At 36.6% G+C, this 16,136-nt stretch overlaps 1 protein-coding gene across 1 annotated transcript; it reads right to left on the bottom strand.

Moving 5' to 3' along the window:
- Positions 1-9,074: 9,074 nt before the first annotated feature.
- On the bottom strand, positions 9,075-12,430 carry LOC140687868 (beta-defensin 133-like). The gene is made up of 2 exons (XM_072945812.1): positions 12,373-12,430; positions 9,075-9,229 (listed from the first exon to the last, which is right to left on the bottom strand). Exons 1-2 carry the CDS (start codon positions 12,428-12,430, stop codon positions 9,075-9,077), a joined length of 213 nt encoding a protein of 70 aa, XP_072801913.1.
- Between the last annotated feature and the right edge of the window lie 3,706 nt (positions 12,431-16,136).

The raw sequence follows: 16,136 nt of genomic DNA, 5'->3' as shown, positions 1-16,136 counted from the left end.
AAGGCGCAGGAGAATTTCAATAAGTAGAAACTATGGGGAGAGGTTATTTCTAGTGTGGTGACAATACTGATAGTATAACACAGTTTGTAAAACGAAGAACGCTTTAGGGAGAAAGTTCAGTTTTCCTGGAGTTTAGTTTAGGTAGGGTGTGGTTTTGAATGTTGAGGGAGGTAGAGAAACCTTTTTCTTTATTTGAGAGGAATGATCATGTTAAGATTTTATTTTTTATTTTAAGGGGAACAGGTGTTGACAGAGAAAAACAGGCAAAATAGAAAGTTGCAACCTTTATTTCTGTATTCTTGAATGGTTTAAATGACTATTTTTTATACAAAATAATGGATAAGGTTATCTCCTGTGCATAATGCTTTTTAGCTAGGGTGTCTTTGTGATGTCCTTTCTCTGCTGGGGAGATGTTCAGGTTTGAAATCTGTACTGAAGCAGTTGATCTCAATATAGAATATACTAGAACATGTAAACCATGCTGGGAATTGTCATCATGGGTGAAGTGAGCAGTTTCCTTTATCTTATCATGAATTTGTTATTTATAATGAGTAAAAAGAAAAATCTAAAAATGAAAGAATGTTTCTATTTTATTTTTTATAGTTAAATAGATTATATAGAATTCCTATAAACAGTAGTACAAACACATTTGAATTATTAATTCACTCTTTTTTTGTTTTGTTTTGTTAAAAGAGATGATTTGGAAATTTTGGGGAATTTAACTTGTTCTTTTCCCTCCCTCCCTTCCTTCCTTCCTTCCTTCCTTCCTTCCTTCCTTCCTTCCTTCCTTCCTTCCTTCCTTCCTTCTTTCTTTTTTCATTATGTTGATGTTTTAAATTGTGTCGCAAAGTTCATCTTTTGGGGAATTTCCATACTGCCTCTTTGGGGAGTTAATAATTTATCACCATTGCATCCTTACACAAATTAACCACAATACAACATCTTTCTCTGGTCTACCTTTGCAATTGTAAATGGTATAATTGTTTTAGTGGCTTGCACGCATCAATAGTCAGGGACATTTTAATTAAATGTAAAGTGTTAATTGCCTTTCATAAGCAAATTTAGTGTGGGGAACAAAACAGACCACTAAAAAATAGAAATATTGGTTATGTTTATTTGGATTTAGCTGTATTGAAGTCTTAAGTGATTGCTCAGATCTTCAGAGGAGATGGAAAGGGTAGAAAAAGACAGTACATGTAGCAGTTTTTTTTTTTTTCATCACACACTTAAACAGCACTGTTAGGAAGGAAGATATGTCCCGTCTCTTTTTTTTTTTAATCTGTACTGAAATGTATTTCAGTTCTGGTCTTGATGTGGTGACCAGAGGACAGAGACGTTAGTTTTGGTTTGGAGACATAAACATCTAACCTTGAGTCTAATCATATTTCCCTTCTTGATGTGATCCTTGTGCTGGTGAAAAGTGAAAAAAGGACAACTTTGGGGGAAAGAGTCTCCCATGCACAGAAGGGGTTGCAGGTTGACAGTGAGAGGGCTGAATCCTCCCAGCTCACCTGCGCCATCTCAGCCAAGCAGGAGCCGGCAGCCTCTGAAGTGCCCGCTCAGGATTCACATCCTGTGACCTGCTCAGCTCCTGGCCTCTGCAGAGACCAGCAGTGGGGGAGCCAATTCCTGCCAGTCTGTCATGGGGACCCCTCACCCAGGAGTAGCTGAACTGGGGTCACTTCTTTCACAGCTGTCGCATATGCTGGCTGTGAACAGCTATGAACCAGTGAGGACTTGCTCCCAGTAGTGATCAGGTGGGGCTTGACATGAGAGACCTAGAAGTAAAGACTGCATAATAATTCCCTGGAGTCGTCCAAGTCTCCACTCATCTTGCTACAGTTCTGAAATGAGATCCTAAAAATCCCTGCAAATCCTTTTTCACTTTAGCGGCTGTACATGTTACTCTCTGTCTGGTCTCCATTCCTCTCTGCACAAGCAGTTTTAGGCTTTATTTAAGTGTTGCATTTCCAAGTGTTCATGACTCTGTGCAGGGCTCTGTGCATCACTCATGCCTTATTTTACGGGGCGAGCGGGTAATTAGCATCTTTCACAATTAGCCAGGATTTGCTCTGCTAATTTCATTCCCTGATGAAGGTGCTAACTTGGCGTGAAACTGTAATATGTTGGGTGATTTATTAATTCTCCACTGATGGGTGGAAATCACATGCCGGGCCTTTACTGTTGAGAAAGTTAACAGCATCCATTTGTAAGAGATGGTATTTGAAAAGTGATGTTGGTGTGATTGAATGTGTGAATGTATAATGAAGTCAACCCAGATAGCCCCTTTCTGATTAAATTGTATTAAAATTATGTGGCAGTTCCTTGGAAAGAGACTCTTAAGGAAGAAATATGTGCTCATCTTTTAAGAGTAGCTGTCAGTCACAGTGTTGTCACTGGGGGTATAGAGGAAAAAGTCATACCTGTTTTTTAAGCAACAAATAGAAGAAACCATACTGATAGGAAGGCCCTTTGCCTAAACAAGCTGTAATGTATAACTTTGAAAAACACAGGGAGCAAATTTCTTTAAGAAATCCCCAAATTGAGATATTTGGCACATAAACCACTAGATTTGCTATTACGGGTTTCCCTTATCTTATTTCCACTCCAGGCATAAGCCTTTGATATTTAGGATGAGAATTCACAGTCAAGAAATATACTGAACACTAGGTTTCTGACAACACTTTTCCTGTCCCTTTTTCTCATTTATCTTGAGTTTCCCCCCAAAATCCTATGTTTTAAAAATAGTTCTTTTGTCCAGAAGAAATCTGTAGGACATCATCACCTTAACCTAGTGATTAAAGTTAACGTCATCGATGGTGGGGAAAACTGACATTATGTGCCTCTTGATGAGTTGCTTTAAGAAGGACAATTTATGCAGTATTCTTGCCCCAGATTACATACTCAAGTATCAGATACTCATCAGGGAGAAACAACAGAAATCGAGGAATATACTATAAAGTAACTTTTCCTAAATAATTTTGAAGTAGTCTTTAAAAGGATCAGTGTCAGGAAAGAAAATGAATGGCTTAGGAACAGTGTCAGACTAAAGGAGCCTAAGAGATAGGAAAACTAACTTGCGTGGTCTCCTGTTGGATCCTTGTTGGGGTAAATTGCTATAAATACGTTATTGAGGCAGTTTGGTAAAATATTGTATGGACTTTATATCAGACAACAGTGATGCATCAGTTTTGTATTTCTTGAATTTTATAAGCGCACTGTGACTATGTAAGACAGAGTCTTTGTTCTATGAAGATATACACTGAAAAATTCAGAGGTGAAAGGTCACTAGATCTGCAACTTACTCCCCTATGGTTCAGTCAATAAATAATATACACTGTGTGTCTGTTAAAAGAAAGTGAAAGAAAGGTAAGTATATGTAGCAAAGCATTTACTATTAGTGCATTTAAGGGAAGGCATCTAGAAATTTACTATACTCTCCTTACAATTTTCTGCAGGGTTATTTTTCTTCAAAATAAAAAGTAAAAAGACTTACGTGGAATTACATCAGATAAATCACACACATCATAACTGATGTATTTTCCATTGGTATCAGTTTTTAAAAGTCCTCCAGACTCAATTAGATTTAACTTTTAAGAATGGAAGAATCATATTCTCAGTAATTATATAATTCAGTATGCTCACATACGGAAGATCTTAGACCTTTCCAGTCAAACAAAATCACAGAGGACTAGAGTATTTAGAATTTGGAAGGATCTTGGAAAAGATTGAAAATAATTTCTTAGTAAGAATTCTATATCCACCCAAGCGGTAAATCGAGAGTGATTTTAAAAGACATTTGCCTACATGTAAATCTTCAAACTATCAATTTGCCATTCACTCTTTTTTAAAATGTTATTTTATTTTTTATTGAAGTGTAGTTGATTTATAATATTGTGTTAGTTTCAGGTGTAGAGCATAGTGATTCAGTGTTTTTACAGATTACACTTTATTATAGGTTAATGGCTATAGTTCCTTATATATCACTGTTACTTAATTATTTTACATATAGAAGTTTGTATCTGTTAATTCTATACCCCTAATTTGTCCCTTCCCACTTCCCTCTTTCCTTTGGTAACCACAAATATGTTTTCTATATCTGTGAGTCTGTTTCTGTTTTGCAAATACATTTATTTTTGTTTTTTTTACATTCCACATGTACAGTATTTACATTTTTCTGTCTGACTTATTTCAATAAGCGTAATATTCCCTAAGTCCATTCATGTTGCTGCAAATGACAGGATTTCATTCTTTTCTAGGGCAGAGTAATACTCTGTTGTGTGTGTGTGTGTATATATATGCTCTCCCTGTATATATTTGTATATATATAGTGTGTGTGTATATATATACACAGACAGACACACAAAAATTTCTTCTTAATCTAATCATCTGTTGAGGAGTACTTGAGTTGCTTCCATGTCTTAACTGTTGTAAGTAGTGCTGCTATGAACATTGGGGTGCATATTCACTAATTCACACTTTAAATGAGTGTTTTTTTCTGGATATATACCCGGGAGGGGAATTGCTGAAATCATATGGTAGTACTATTTTTAGTATTTAAGGAACCCCCATACTATTTTCCATAGTGGCTGCGCCAACTTACATTTCCACCAACAGGGTATGCTGGTCCCCTTTTTTCCACACCCTCTCCAGTGTTTGTTATCTGGAGGCTTTTTGATGATGGCCATTTGGACAGGTATGAGGTGATATCTCATTGCTGTTTTATTTTCATTTCTCTAATAATTAGTGATGTTGAATATCTTTTCATGTGCCTCTTAGCCATCTGTATTTCTTCTTTGGAAGAATGCCTATTTGAGTCTTCTGCCCATTTTTTTATTGAGTTGCTTGGTTTTATTGATATTAAGTTTTATGAACTATTTGTATAGTTTGGATGTTAACCTCTTGTCAGTCACATCAATTACAGATATTTTTTTCCATTCTACAGGTTGTCTCTTAATTTTGTCAGTGGTTTTCTTTGCTGTGCAAAAGCTTTTATTTAATTAGATCCTATTTGTTTATGTTTGCTTTTTTTTGCCTTAGGAGACTCTGTGCTCTGTACATCAAAAGGTGTCCGGAATAAAAATGAGAAGGAAAATGTTACCTTTGCTAACTTGGTGAGGGTTAGTTACCTTTAGAGATACGCTTTTGATTGTGAATGATTACATTAGACTGTATGCATAGATAAAAATAATTCCAAACAGGGAGTGTCTCATCACTAGTCAAACACTGCATGGAATCTTGCATTTGATTCTAGGAAAGAAAATGGAATAGAGTGGAAGTCCTGGAGCAGTTTCTAGGCAGCAGTGCCTGAATTGTATGAGGATGTGAAACCCCATTATATGAAAAGGAAAACAGAAGGTTTAGCAAAAGAAACATAAATTACAAAGAGAGACTGTCAGGGTGTCTTTGGATATTTAAAAGTTGGACATGAGAAGGTGATCAAACTTGTTAAACAAAATCTCAAAGTATAGAACCAAGATGTGAATATTTCAGGGAAAGGGATCGAGGCTGATCGTGAGGAAGATGATTTTTCAGCCTGTTAGATCAGCTATCTAAAAGGGGACTCAGTTACTCCTGGAAGTTGCAAATTTCCTTTTATTGGGGTTATTCGAATACAAGTTGGGTAACTACTTGGTGGGAACATGTTAGAAAGAATTCAAGCGTCAAATGGAGAATGGACTAAAAACAGAGAATGGTATCTTTTAATCTTAAATACTATTTCCAAAATGAATGAGCATGAAACTTGGACCATTACCCAGCACAAAGAACTATTTGTGCCTGATTAGTCTGTTTATATGCCAAAGCCCAAAGAACTTCTTGAAAGATGCAATTTGTGCAACCACTGAACCAAACACACTGGAACACTTGGATCTCTAAAATAAATTCTATGGTTAATATTAAAGCTGCTAGTTATGAATAAATTTAAATAGCATTTGCTCTTCTTCCTGATCTCCTGTGTGTGTGTGTGTGTGTGTGTGTGTGTGTGTGTTAGAAACAGCTAGTCAACAACTATTTTTTGAGTGCCTAATCTACAGCATACTTTATTGGGTATTATGAGTATACAGAGATACATAGTACAGTTAACTCAAAAGGGTTTACCTTATTTCTCTTCTTTTTTCCTTTCCTTTCTCTTTTTCTCTATCTACACATTTCTGTGCTCCAAACATCTTGATTTTTTTTTTTACTTCTCATTGCACATAGATTTCAGCCCAAGCTTTGTCATTTGTTAGCTGTATAATATGGTAAAATTACTAATCTCTTTAAATTCTAGTTTCCATATTTGTGAAAGATAATAATAGAACCAACTTCTTAGTGGGGATTTAGTGAGATATGCTCATAGCTCTTAGCATATGGTAAGTGTTCATTCATTCACTCCTAGCTAGAGTATTGTTCAAACTCACTGTCATGTTTACCCTTATAATCTCTCATTAAACCCTTCTTATTCTTGGGTCCATTAGAACCTCCAACCAGCCACTACTCTCTACCACACTGCCCCCACCCACTGTTCTGTGGTTATCCTACTTTGTTTTGGAAAAGGATGGGCTTCCCACTTCAGTTTGAACCCCTGTACTTCCATACCTCTACATTCAACTCTTGCCCCTACATGGGGAGATGGACAAATCTATTCTATAATGTCATCGAATTTTAGGTTGGGTAAATACTAGAGTTTATCCCGTCAACCCACTCATTTTAGAGATGAGGAACCTGGGCTGACAAAGACAGGTCTGGCCTTTTTCAGATAACAGAGCAATAGGAACATGTAACAGCAGAGTGAAGTGCTCCTCAACTATAAAGCATCCCATAACTCTAGCTCCAAACAGTCGTGCGTGACTTGAGAGAATAAAGGGAAAAGGAAGAAGGTCAGAGCCTGTAGTCTTCCAGGGCATGTTGGACAATGCTTTGGGTAAGCATGTTACCTGGGGCCTGTATCAGCACGGCTTCAGACCAACACACAAGAAAGGGTATGGGGAGGAAAGCACAAGGGTGAGCAAGAGAGGGTGAGGTTTGAATTACTTCCCTGCAGGACAGATGGCAGGTTCAGTTCCCTGAGGGCTCAAGGAAGATTCTAGCAGGAGATGGCTATGCCCGATGGGCAGCTTTCTTGGAGGCCACAAGCAGCAGAGAGGTAAAGAGGAAAACTGACAGCCTAACGTGGAAGAAGAATAAGAGGGTTCTGGTTCTGTGGGTAAACCTCATATCATTCCGAAACTCCTGCATACTTCTGTGGTCTTGGCTGTGACAGTGAGCTAGTGATGTCCAGGAATTCATGGTAATATGCCCACAAACATACCAATAATTTGATTGAGTTCTAATTATTTCTATTGAATCCATACCTCAATTATAATGAAAAGTGAGTAGATGAGAAAGTTGGAAGTCCTACAGAGGAGGTAGTGGGATTCTTGGAATCCCGATGAGAAGGCACATCATAATAAGGTAAAATGATAATATTTTGATTGTGTTACTATGATTTTTCACAATTTTTGTCTAGAGAGGAAACTCTAATGACTCTCTGTGGACTCAGCCACAGCCCGTGAGTTATGCTGGGTATGAGAAAGCTGGGAACTACAACTTCTTTCTATTTGACCCATGCTGGTAGTATCGGGAGCCTACGGTTGCGTTGTAGAATTCCTTTAGAAGGGATACGGAAATAATGCGTTAAAAATGGTGTCTTTTCTACCAAAATGGCTGAAATTTATTGACTGAATGAAAACTGTATTCTAGAGATGTCACCGTTCCTTCTACAATTCTCCTCCACAATCCAGATAGGGAAAGGATGATGCATCTGACACATGTCTGTACCAGACCCGTGAAGAGCCAGTTTTTCAACAGGTTCCATAAATGTATAGCCAGACATACTTATTAGGAGCATCCCACACAGAGAAATTTTATAGAGCAAAGATACAGGTGTACACAATGCTTCTGTTTTAGATTATAGTCTTAGGATGAATATTGCAATGGGTTTTTAAAATTTATTCAGTGACCATATAATAGCCAAATATGGAGAAATAGTAGCGTGATTCAGACATGCTTTCTATCGCAAAGAAGCTTGCAGTTCAGAGCTGAGAAAAACACATAAGGAGATAATTCTGAAAGTATTTTTTTCTAGTCAGAAAGGATGTATGTACCTGTTTTTGAAGTTCTTATGTTCGTTGTACAACAGAGCTTAATTTTTAGTTGTGTATAACTGCTTGATTAGGTGTATGGCCTCACAAACCCTCTAAGCATTATGTAACACGTCAGGTTAATTTAAGAACATTTACACACTGTTTGCTTTGAAGAATTAAGACCCCTGGTAATTTATGCCCTCCAATATATGTCTCTGCCTATTTACTGTATGTTTCATGGACATTGCATTGTTTTATAGACACATTGTGGCAATCAAAACATTTCTGGATCTCAAAGCCATACATTAGTAAAAAATATATAAGGATAATGATTAATAAAATTCGTAATATTTTAGCAGACCAAGAATTTTTTTTTTGTAGTGATCACACTGAATTCTTTGTCCTCTGTTCTCTAGGTCTTAGCTATGGGACTCTCCCAGGTTTCATCAGACCTCCCCTGTTGTCTGTTTGCACTGTCATATATCCATGCCTTGGTTTCAGATATGGCCTCTTGTTAAAATTCCTTGTTTAAGAGAACAAATATATAAAACTGAAGGGTTGAACTGACTCTTGGACTAACTGCTTGCAGTGAATCAGGTCCCTTGATCCACGACCTGATGACGAGCCTATGCGTTTCATTTCTTTGGTCTCTTTCAACATCTCCCTCATTTGGAGAAGTGTCCCTATCAGTTTGGGCACCTTTGCATCGAAGGGACCTGACAATGACAAATTTTCTGGTGTCATTTAGCATCCTTCTACCAGTTAATAGGGAACTGATATCCAAAATGATGAGATGTTTTCACAGAACCACCCAATATTGGATATCTCTCACTGTTGTCAGGTCCTTAGAAGAGAATCTAGTTCCTCAAATGAGGCGATATAATCAAGAAGGCAACACGTACTGTGCAGGAGTGCTTAGTCATTCAGGCTCATTTATTGCTGATCCTTAAACTCACTGAACTTTGTGTTTCAGGAATGCTGTCTTTTTATTTCAGACTTCTGTATACAACAATCGGCCTGTAGTTTTGTGCAGAAACCAATCTGTGTTTCAGAATCATAGCATTCGTATCTACAATTGCCTTTCTTGATCAAGCAATTATAGATGTCTTTCATGGCACATTTCACTGTTAAAAGGAAGAAAAAAGGCACATAAGTCATTTAATCATTATTCATGCCCTGAACTTGGAATAAATCCGTTGTCGACATGAAAATTATTACAGCATCTGCACATGCTAAGTCCCCCTACCCTCTACTGTAGGGATTTAAAAGTCATTTCTTTTACTATTTTTCTGGTGAAGACAGTTTTGTGATATTTTCTGTTTCATTATCTGTTCTCTCTCCAATTTTTGGCTGCCCACTAGTGGCTGAAGCTTAGTTTTCCGTGGAAATTTACAGATAGTTATTGTTAGATCCAGAGTCGCTTTGGAACAGACATCATATATTCCTGAGGGTACCTACCCACCTGCTAGTTTTTTTCCTCTAATTCAAAAGAAAGTAAACACCTACATTTTTTGGCTTTGGGATTCAAAAATGGGAAAACCCATTCATGTGGTTTAGATTGCTTTCTCGCTTTTGTCTTTAGGACTCTCTCTGATGGGAAGAATGACTAGAACCCTAGCAGGCACTGGGTCAAGAGGGATTCTCTGCACACACACACAGAGGTCTGAGGTGCTCAGGGAAGAAGAGTTGCTATGCTAGTGATGCCATTCATGACCAGTCTTTGACACAGTGAAGAAGGGTGAAACTGTTTAGCATTTCATCTTTTCTTTTCTCAGTCTCCTTTATAACATACTCAAGCCTCCATTGTTACATGTATCAACTCACAAACTCCTTTGTATCATGGATAGAAGACTTGATGTTTCACTGCTTCAAGAAATGCTTGCATTTTTAAATGGGTCACTAAGAGAGGGAGACTCACAGAATGAAAGCATTAAACATAATCATGGATGATCAGACATCAGCAAAGAAGATGTATGAACAGTGTTCTTCCCTCTTTCCCTGGAATCTTAGGACCCAACTATGATGGAGTTGATGGAACCCAATATTATTGATGCCTTCCGATTTCCGTAAACGTATGTTAGCCTAAAATCTCTGTTATTTGGATAACTAGGCCTTCAAGGAAAAAAGTCAAACCCGTGTTACACTGATTTTTTTTTTTTGCCATATATTTTAGGCCATGTGATATCACTGTTCCATTGTATGAATTAATGATGTCTCCTTATTTGTAATATCTAGAGAGCTGTTATTTATTGCCTTTGATGCCGGAGGGAAAAGACATTATCTCACCAGCTTAAAAATGCATCCTCAAATTACACCGTCCTACATGAGGGGTGCGAAGCATGTATGTCGACTTAATTGGAATTTACAAATAACAGAAGATGACAGCTGTCAAGCACCAGTATAAGGAAAAGAATAGCATTATTTAAGTGGCAATTCTAAATTAGCATATTTCCACTAGAACAAAAACAACAAATATCTTTTCCCTAGATAACAGCTATTGCATCATATAAAAATGCATATTTATGCCTAAGAAGGAATTGCAAATTTTTCAACTTTCAGATGCACGTATACAAGTCTCTTAGGTTTCTGAAGATACTGAGAATGTCATGAAGGTTCTCACATATGTTTTTCAAAAGTAAGTGGCAGGAGGGACACATGTAAATCATGATAACACAACTGAAATTAATATTTTATTACCCAAATGTGGTCGTCCTATACACTAGTCTTCTCCATTTGCAGGAAACCTTTGTTCGGGGTTAATGGAAAAAGAATCCTGGTTTAGTTCAATTTGTCCTGAGCTTAGAAAGATGTAATAGAATAATAATCCTCATAATTTTCATCTGAGAAAATTTATTTTACCTGTACAATAATTCAGACCATTTGAATCCTTTACCCAAAATACTTTTAGGTGTTTGAGGTTTTTTTTTTTATTTACTCCGTGCTGGACTTACTGTTAGAGCACTTGGTTTTATCTGTGCTGTTAAGGAATGGAATTTGAGTTCCATTAGTAAACTGTGGAAGCTCTAGGCCACTCCTAAATCAGAAGTCCCTAGAGTTTTATTTGTTTGTTGTATTTGTTTTTAAGGTGAGTGGAGTTATTTTCTTGGGGCATGTGTTTTTAGTGTTCTTGCATATACGAGAAAAATACTTTTTCTATCTCAAGTAGCCTGAAATATGTCAAAACATCATTTCCAATGACCTCTAATGGAATATTTCCAATTAATGATGTCTCCTTATTTGTAATATCTAGAGAGATGTTATTTATTGCCTTTGATGCCAGAGGGAAAAGACATTATCTCACCAGCTTACAAATGCAAGAGCCATCCCTTGGTTGCTAATCCAACCTAAGAGTGGGAAGTACCAAGGAGGGTGCACAACCCAGGCACGTGAAACCCAACAGGGTAAATATCTCCTTCATTGTCTCCTACAGTAGTTGTCAAGGAAGAGTCTCTTCCTCCAAAATGAGACACCAGGATGTTACTTTCTTTCTTGGATGTTCTAACACAATTTTAAAGTACGTATAGTATTTAAGAAAGACATAATATACCGTAGTCTATATTAGGCACTTTGCATATTTACGTATCAGTAATCCTCATGATAATATTATGAAGTAGGCTTCCTATACTTAATGCATAGATGTGGAAATTGATGCTGAAGAAATTACAACACCCTGATAGGTTTATAGAGCCAATAGGTGGCAGAAACCAAATCTGAACACAGCTATCAATAACTCTTACCGGCCATGATCATTTCCTTACCTAATTAGTATTCATTGCCATGTAATCAAACCTGCAGTAAAAGAGCTTTTAAAATGTTTTTAGACTCTAAATCAGTTGAAAACACCATTTTTTTTTTAAAAAATGAGAGTTCTTGAAGTAAATCATGCAATGTTATACAGCCAGATCTATCATTCAGTGTTGAGTTCGTGGAAAATCCATGGTTACTGCGTTACACACAGTGTCCCATAATTTCCCAAGGTTTCCAGATGATTATTCTTTAATATGCTGTCTAACTTGTCTTTCCGGATAGCTAGCCTATATGGAGAACAAGACATTTGATCAAGTCCTTAAACTGTCTCCCATTGCGAGGACTCACCAGAAGCCTTACTTTTTAGTAAGATCGTAAGTCCTTTCTTAATGATTTACTCCTGGTGCCATCCCAAACCACTCTCTTGATAATTCAGTCACTCTTCTATCTGCAGCTGACATCAGCCAAGACCTGTCCCTCCGTAAACATTTCAACCACTCAATTAACATTTCCATTTTACATGGTGGCAGTGGGGCCAGAAAGAACAATAAAACAAAGAGAAGGACAGGAGTCTTCATGATTGAAGGAAGTCAGTCAAATCGGCAGCTCTGGAGTCTTTCAGGAAGAAGAAAGGGGAGAGTGTATCTTTTTATATGTCTCTCTGTTCAGTGATATGAATGTAGTCATTCATGTTTATCAGAAGTAACACTCCTATTTAGCAGTGCCTGGGGCAAAAGTGCTGGACATTGTTTTTCTTTTATCTTAAAAATGTAAAGGGCTCATGACATCGCCAGCAGATGATTATGGCTTTTAATAGCTAGTTGCCTAAGTAATTCCGTATCACTGGGGATTTCCTACAGGAAGTCTGACGCATGTAAATACGAGAATTTTATCTTTGCTTTTCTTTTTCTATTTCTTGAAAAGCTATGCAAAATAAACTACTGAATTTTAAAAGTAGCAGAAATTCTTGTCTACTAATTTATTACTTTTTGCCACTAGAACCACTTTTCCCCTGTGATTGATAGTCATTATTAAAACCTTCATCATTACAGAAATAAATAATTCTTTGCTCTCTCTCTTATGCAGTATAGATTTTAGAGACACAATAGGCATAAGACAATTTTACAATGAATACATGCACTCCCACACACATACACAGCGAAATAATAATGTATGTAATGTATTTGCAGGATGCTAAATTGATGCCACCATCAATATATACTAAGTCATTAGAGAATGAATTATTTGATTGATGTCTGTAAGGAGCTATTTTAGTTAAGATTGTGCAAGGGGGATGTTTAGCCAAAGATCCAAGTCAAATTTTGCTTTACTTTGCTGTGAGTGTTCCTTTTTTAAGACTTCAGGAGTAACAGGATTATTGGAAAAGGTGGTTACTATGGTTCATTGAAGAGAAGTATTATTGAATAGTAAGAGCTAACACTAGTCCATCATATACTGTGTAGGCACTGATTTGAACAGTGTGTATATAGTAACTCATTTAATCCTTACAACATCCTGTAAGGTAGGTAAAATTATTTTCTACTTACCGATGTGGAAATGGAGACATAGGAGATTAAATCATTTGTCCAGTTTGATACAATTAATAAATGGTAGTGAAGGAAATTGAGCCAGGATGTAGGATACCAGAGTCTCATTTCTTGACCACCTTATATACACTGTGTAATTAGGGTTGTGATTAACTTATCTAAATCTCACCAGTGAAAACGTTAATTTGCTCTGATTTCCTTCATTGCTTGTGACATGATATAGATAAAAATGTCTATAAATGTAAAATACTAGAAAATTATGGATGTGATATTATTATTATGAAATCATTGAGGTTCCTAATTCTGCTAATACGGTTTTCAAAAAATAATTTTGTAATTTCTGGAATAACTTGGTTGAGCTCGTTAAATATTTTAAGTCATTGTACCATACATCATGTAGGCTGATATTCGTAAGGCAAAGCATTGCACTCATCTGATTGTTTAATTACCAGGCTGTCAAATGTTCTGAATAAAAAGTACAATAGCAAAGTCTCTTTGTTCTTCAAAAGGAAAAATTTCTTTAAGGACCCAAGAAAGTGAGAGTGTGTGTGATATCTGAGTTGTAACATTGATTTCTGAGAGTGGGGCAGATGGGATCAAATGCAGCATCTAAAGACCAAGTAACCTAAAAAATCAGCACAAAGAAGGTCCATTATTACGTATCATAACATGCCACAAAGTTAGAGCAATAAAATAAGGTGGTATTTCTCAAAAATATAGGCCCACTTAAATGTTTGTAAGTTTAGCTTTTCATGAATACAGCGTCTCAAATCTGTGTTGAAAATATGGCATAGTTACAAGTGATGTTGGGATTAGCTGACTGTCAGGGAAAAAAGTGCAGAAACCCATGTCTCCTAACATACACTAAATAAAATGATATGCTTTGAATTTCAGTAATCAAATGTGAATGTGTGTATGTATGTGTGTTTGTATGCATACAAAATATGTCAAAAATATATATATGGAAACATTTTACAATCTCGTCACAGGGAGGCCTTTCTAAGCAAGAAAAAAAGCCTTAGAAGCTATACAAAAGATACTACGAGTTAAACTATACACAAATTTATAATTTCTTTAAGAATGGAAATCAAGCAAACCTTGGATAAGATACTTGCAACATATAACATGTTTGTATTGTACATAAAGAATGAGTGCAAAATTATTTTAAAAATACAATCGTCCTGAAGAAAATTAAGAGATGTTTATAAAAAAGCAAGTGACAAGAGAAGACATACAGAAGCCCAATAAACTTACCCAAAATATTTAACTCAGTGGGTATTTGGAAAGTATGAATGAATACAATGATATTCTTCATAATTACGTGTTGCATTTTTGTTGTTCTTTAAAGGGCAGTCATGAGTTGTGGGCTTTTTGTGGGAAGACAGGCAGGACATCCTGGCTGTGTATAAACATCAAAAATGTACTTTGACCCAGGAATTCCAACATTTCATGTTCCTTCTACAGATCGTGTGCATAAAATCATGCATGAAATTGTAGGAACACAGAGACCCAAAGCAATATAATGAGAAATTGGAATAACAGCATTCCCATGGGTGTTTGTTTTTTTTCCCCCCACCCATTTGTGTAATAAGGGATGTGGAGATATCTTGTCACCTAGTTGGTTATAAATTTTTTTGAGTTTTGGTTTTACCATTATATTTTCTCTGTTTTAAACAATTGCATTGCTACCACCATCCTCCAAAATCCCTTTCTTCAAGTTTCATTGTAAATCTTGAATTATCCTTTGTTTTTGGCTAAAAAAATAATTCTAGTCTTCGTGTTTCTTCCCCAGCTTTTAACATAACATGTTTGTGTTGTTTAGTACCTGCATGGAGGCTAAAATAACAGATATTTATGCATTTTCCCATCCCATCCAGACAGAAGTAAGGAAACACAGAGCTAATATTTTATGATTCTAAACTCTAGCCCAAGTGCGGAGTGTATTTAACCCCAGTTTAACAATACAGTTGACGCTTGAACAACAAGGTGGTTAAGGGTTCCCATCCTCCGCACAGCAGAAAATCTTTCTGTAATTTATCGGTGGCCCTTTGTGTACACAGTTCCTCTGTATGTCTGTTCCTTGGTATCTGCATCCCTGAATTCAACCAACTTGGATGGTGTAGTACTATAATATCTACTGCTGAAAAATGTTGGCGAGTAAGTGAACCTCCACAATTCAAATCTGTTGTTCAAGGATCCAGTGTATTGGCATTAGACAGTATTAAAATAATATGCCATTTTGAATGAGAATAACCTTAGGAGAAGAGAGGAAAGGCCAGTGAGCATCTCCATACTCTACTGTAACTCATGCGTTCATTTTGAACTTAGGCTTCCTGTCTCTTAATGTCAGTAACATGAGGATAATATTTAGATAATTGATAAACCTATGAGTATTCATTTTTATAGATCAGATTTCCAGCATGGTCATGGTTTGGCTGGGAAATGTTCAAATGTGTAAGTTTAGGTGACCCATGGCTCTCAAAAGTGGTCCTCAACTGAAGCAAACATGGTATCCATGAGAAAAAAATTAGTACCAGATATGCCTCCATCAAACCTCCAGCTTGGAGAAAACAAGAAAGATCCCACCTCATTCCATCAAATACATAATTAATATCTACAAAGGAAGATACTGATGTTCAGCGTATGTAATTTTTTATTAAGGAGGTTCTGATTGCATCCTACACCTCTCTACACTGGTGCACACGTGACTTCTTTGGTCAGATGTACATCTTCCTTT

The sequence above is a fragment of the Vicugna pacos genome, chromosome 20 (genome assembly GCF_048564905.1).
Source record: "Vicugna pacos chromosome 20, VicPac4, whole genome shotgun sequence".
NCBI classification, from domain to species: Eukaryota; Metazoa; Chordata; class Mammalia; order Artiodactyla; family Camelidae; genus Vicugna; species Vicugna pacos.
The sequence above is the reverse complement of the archived record's forward strand: the minus strand, read 5'-3'. Positions and strand labels throughout refer to the sequence as shown.

Coding starts and splice junctions, on each gene's coding strand:
- LOC140687868 (XM_072945812.1), bottom strand. CDS start 12,430: ATGAAGACTCCTGTCCTTCTCTTTGTTTTATTGTTCTTTCTGGCCCCA. Junction 9,230..12,372: donor TCTGGCCCCACTGCCACCAT/GTAAAATGGAAA, acceptor TCCTTTTAACAG/TGAAATGTGCCATGAAAGAC.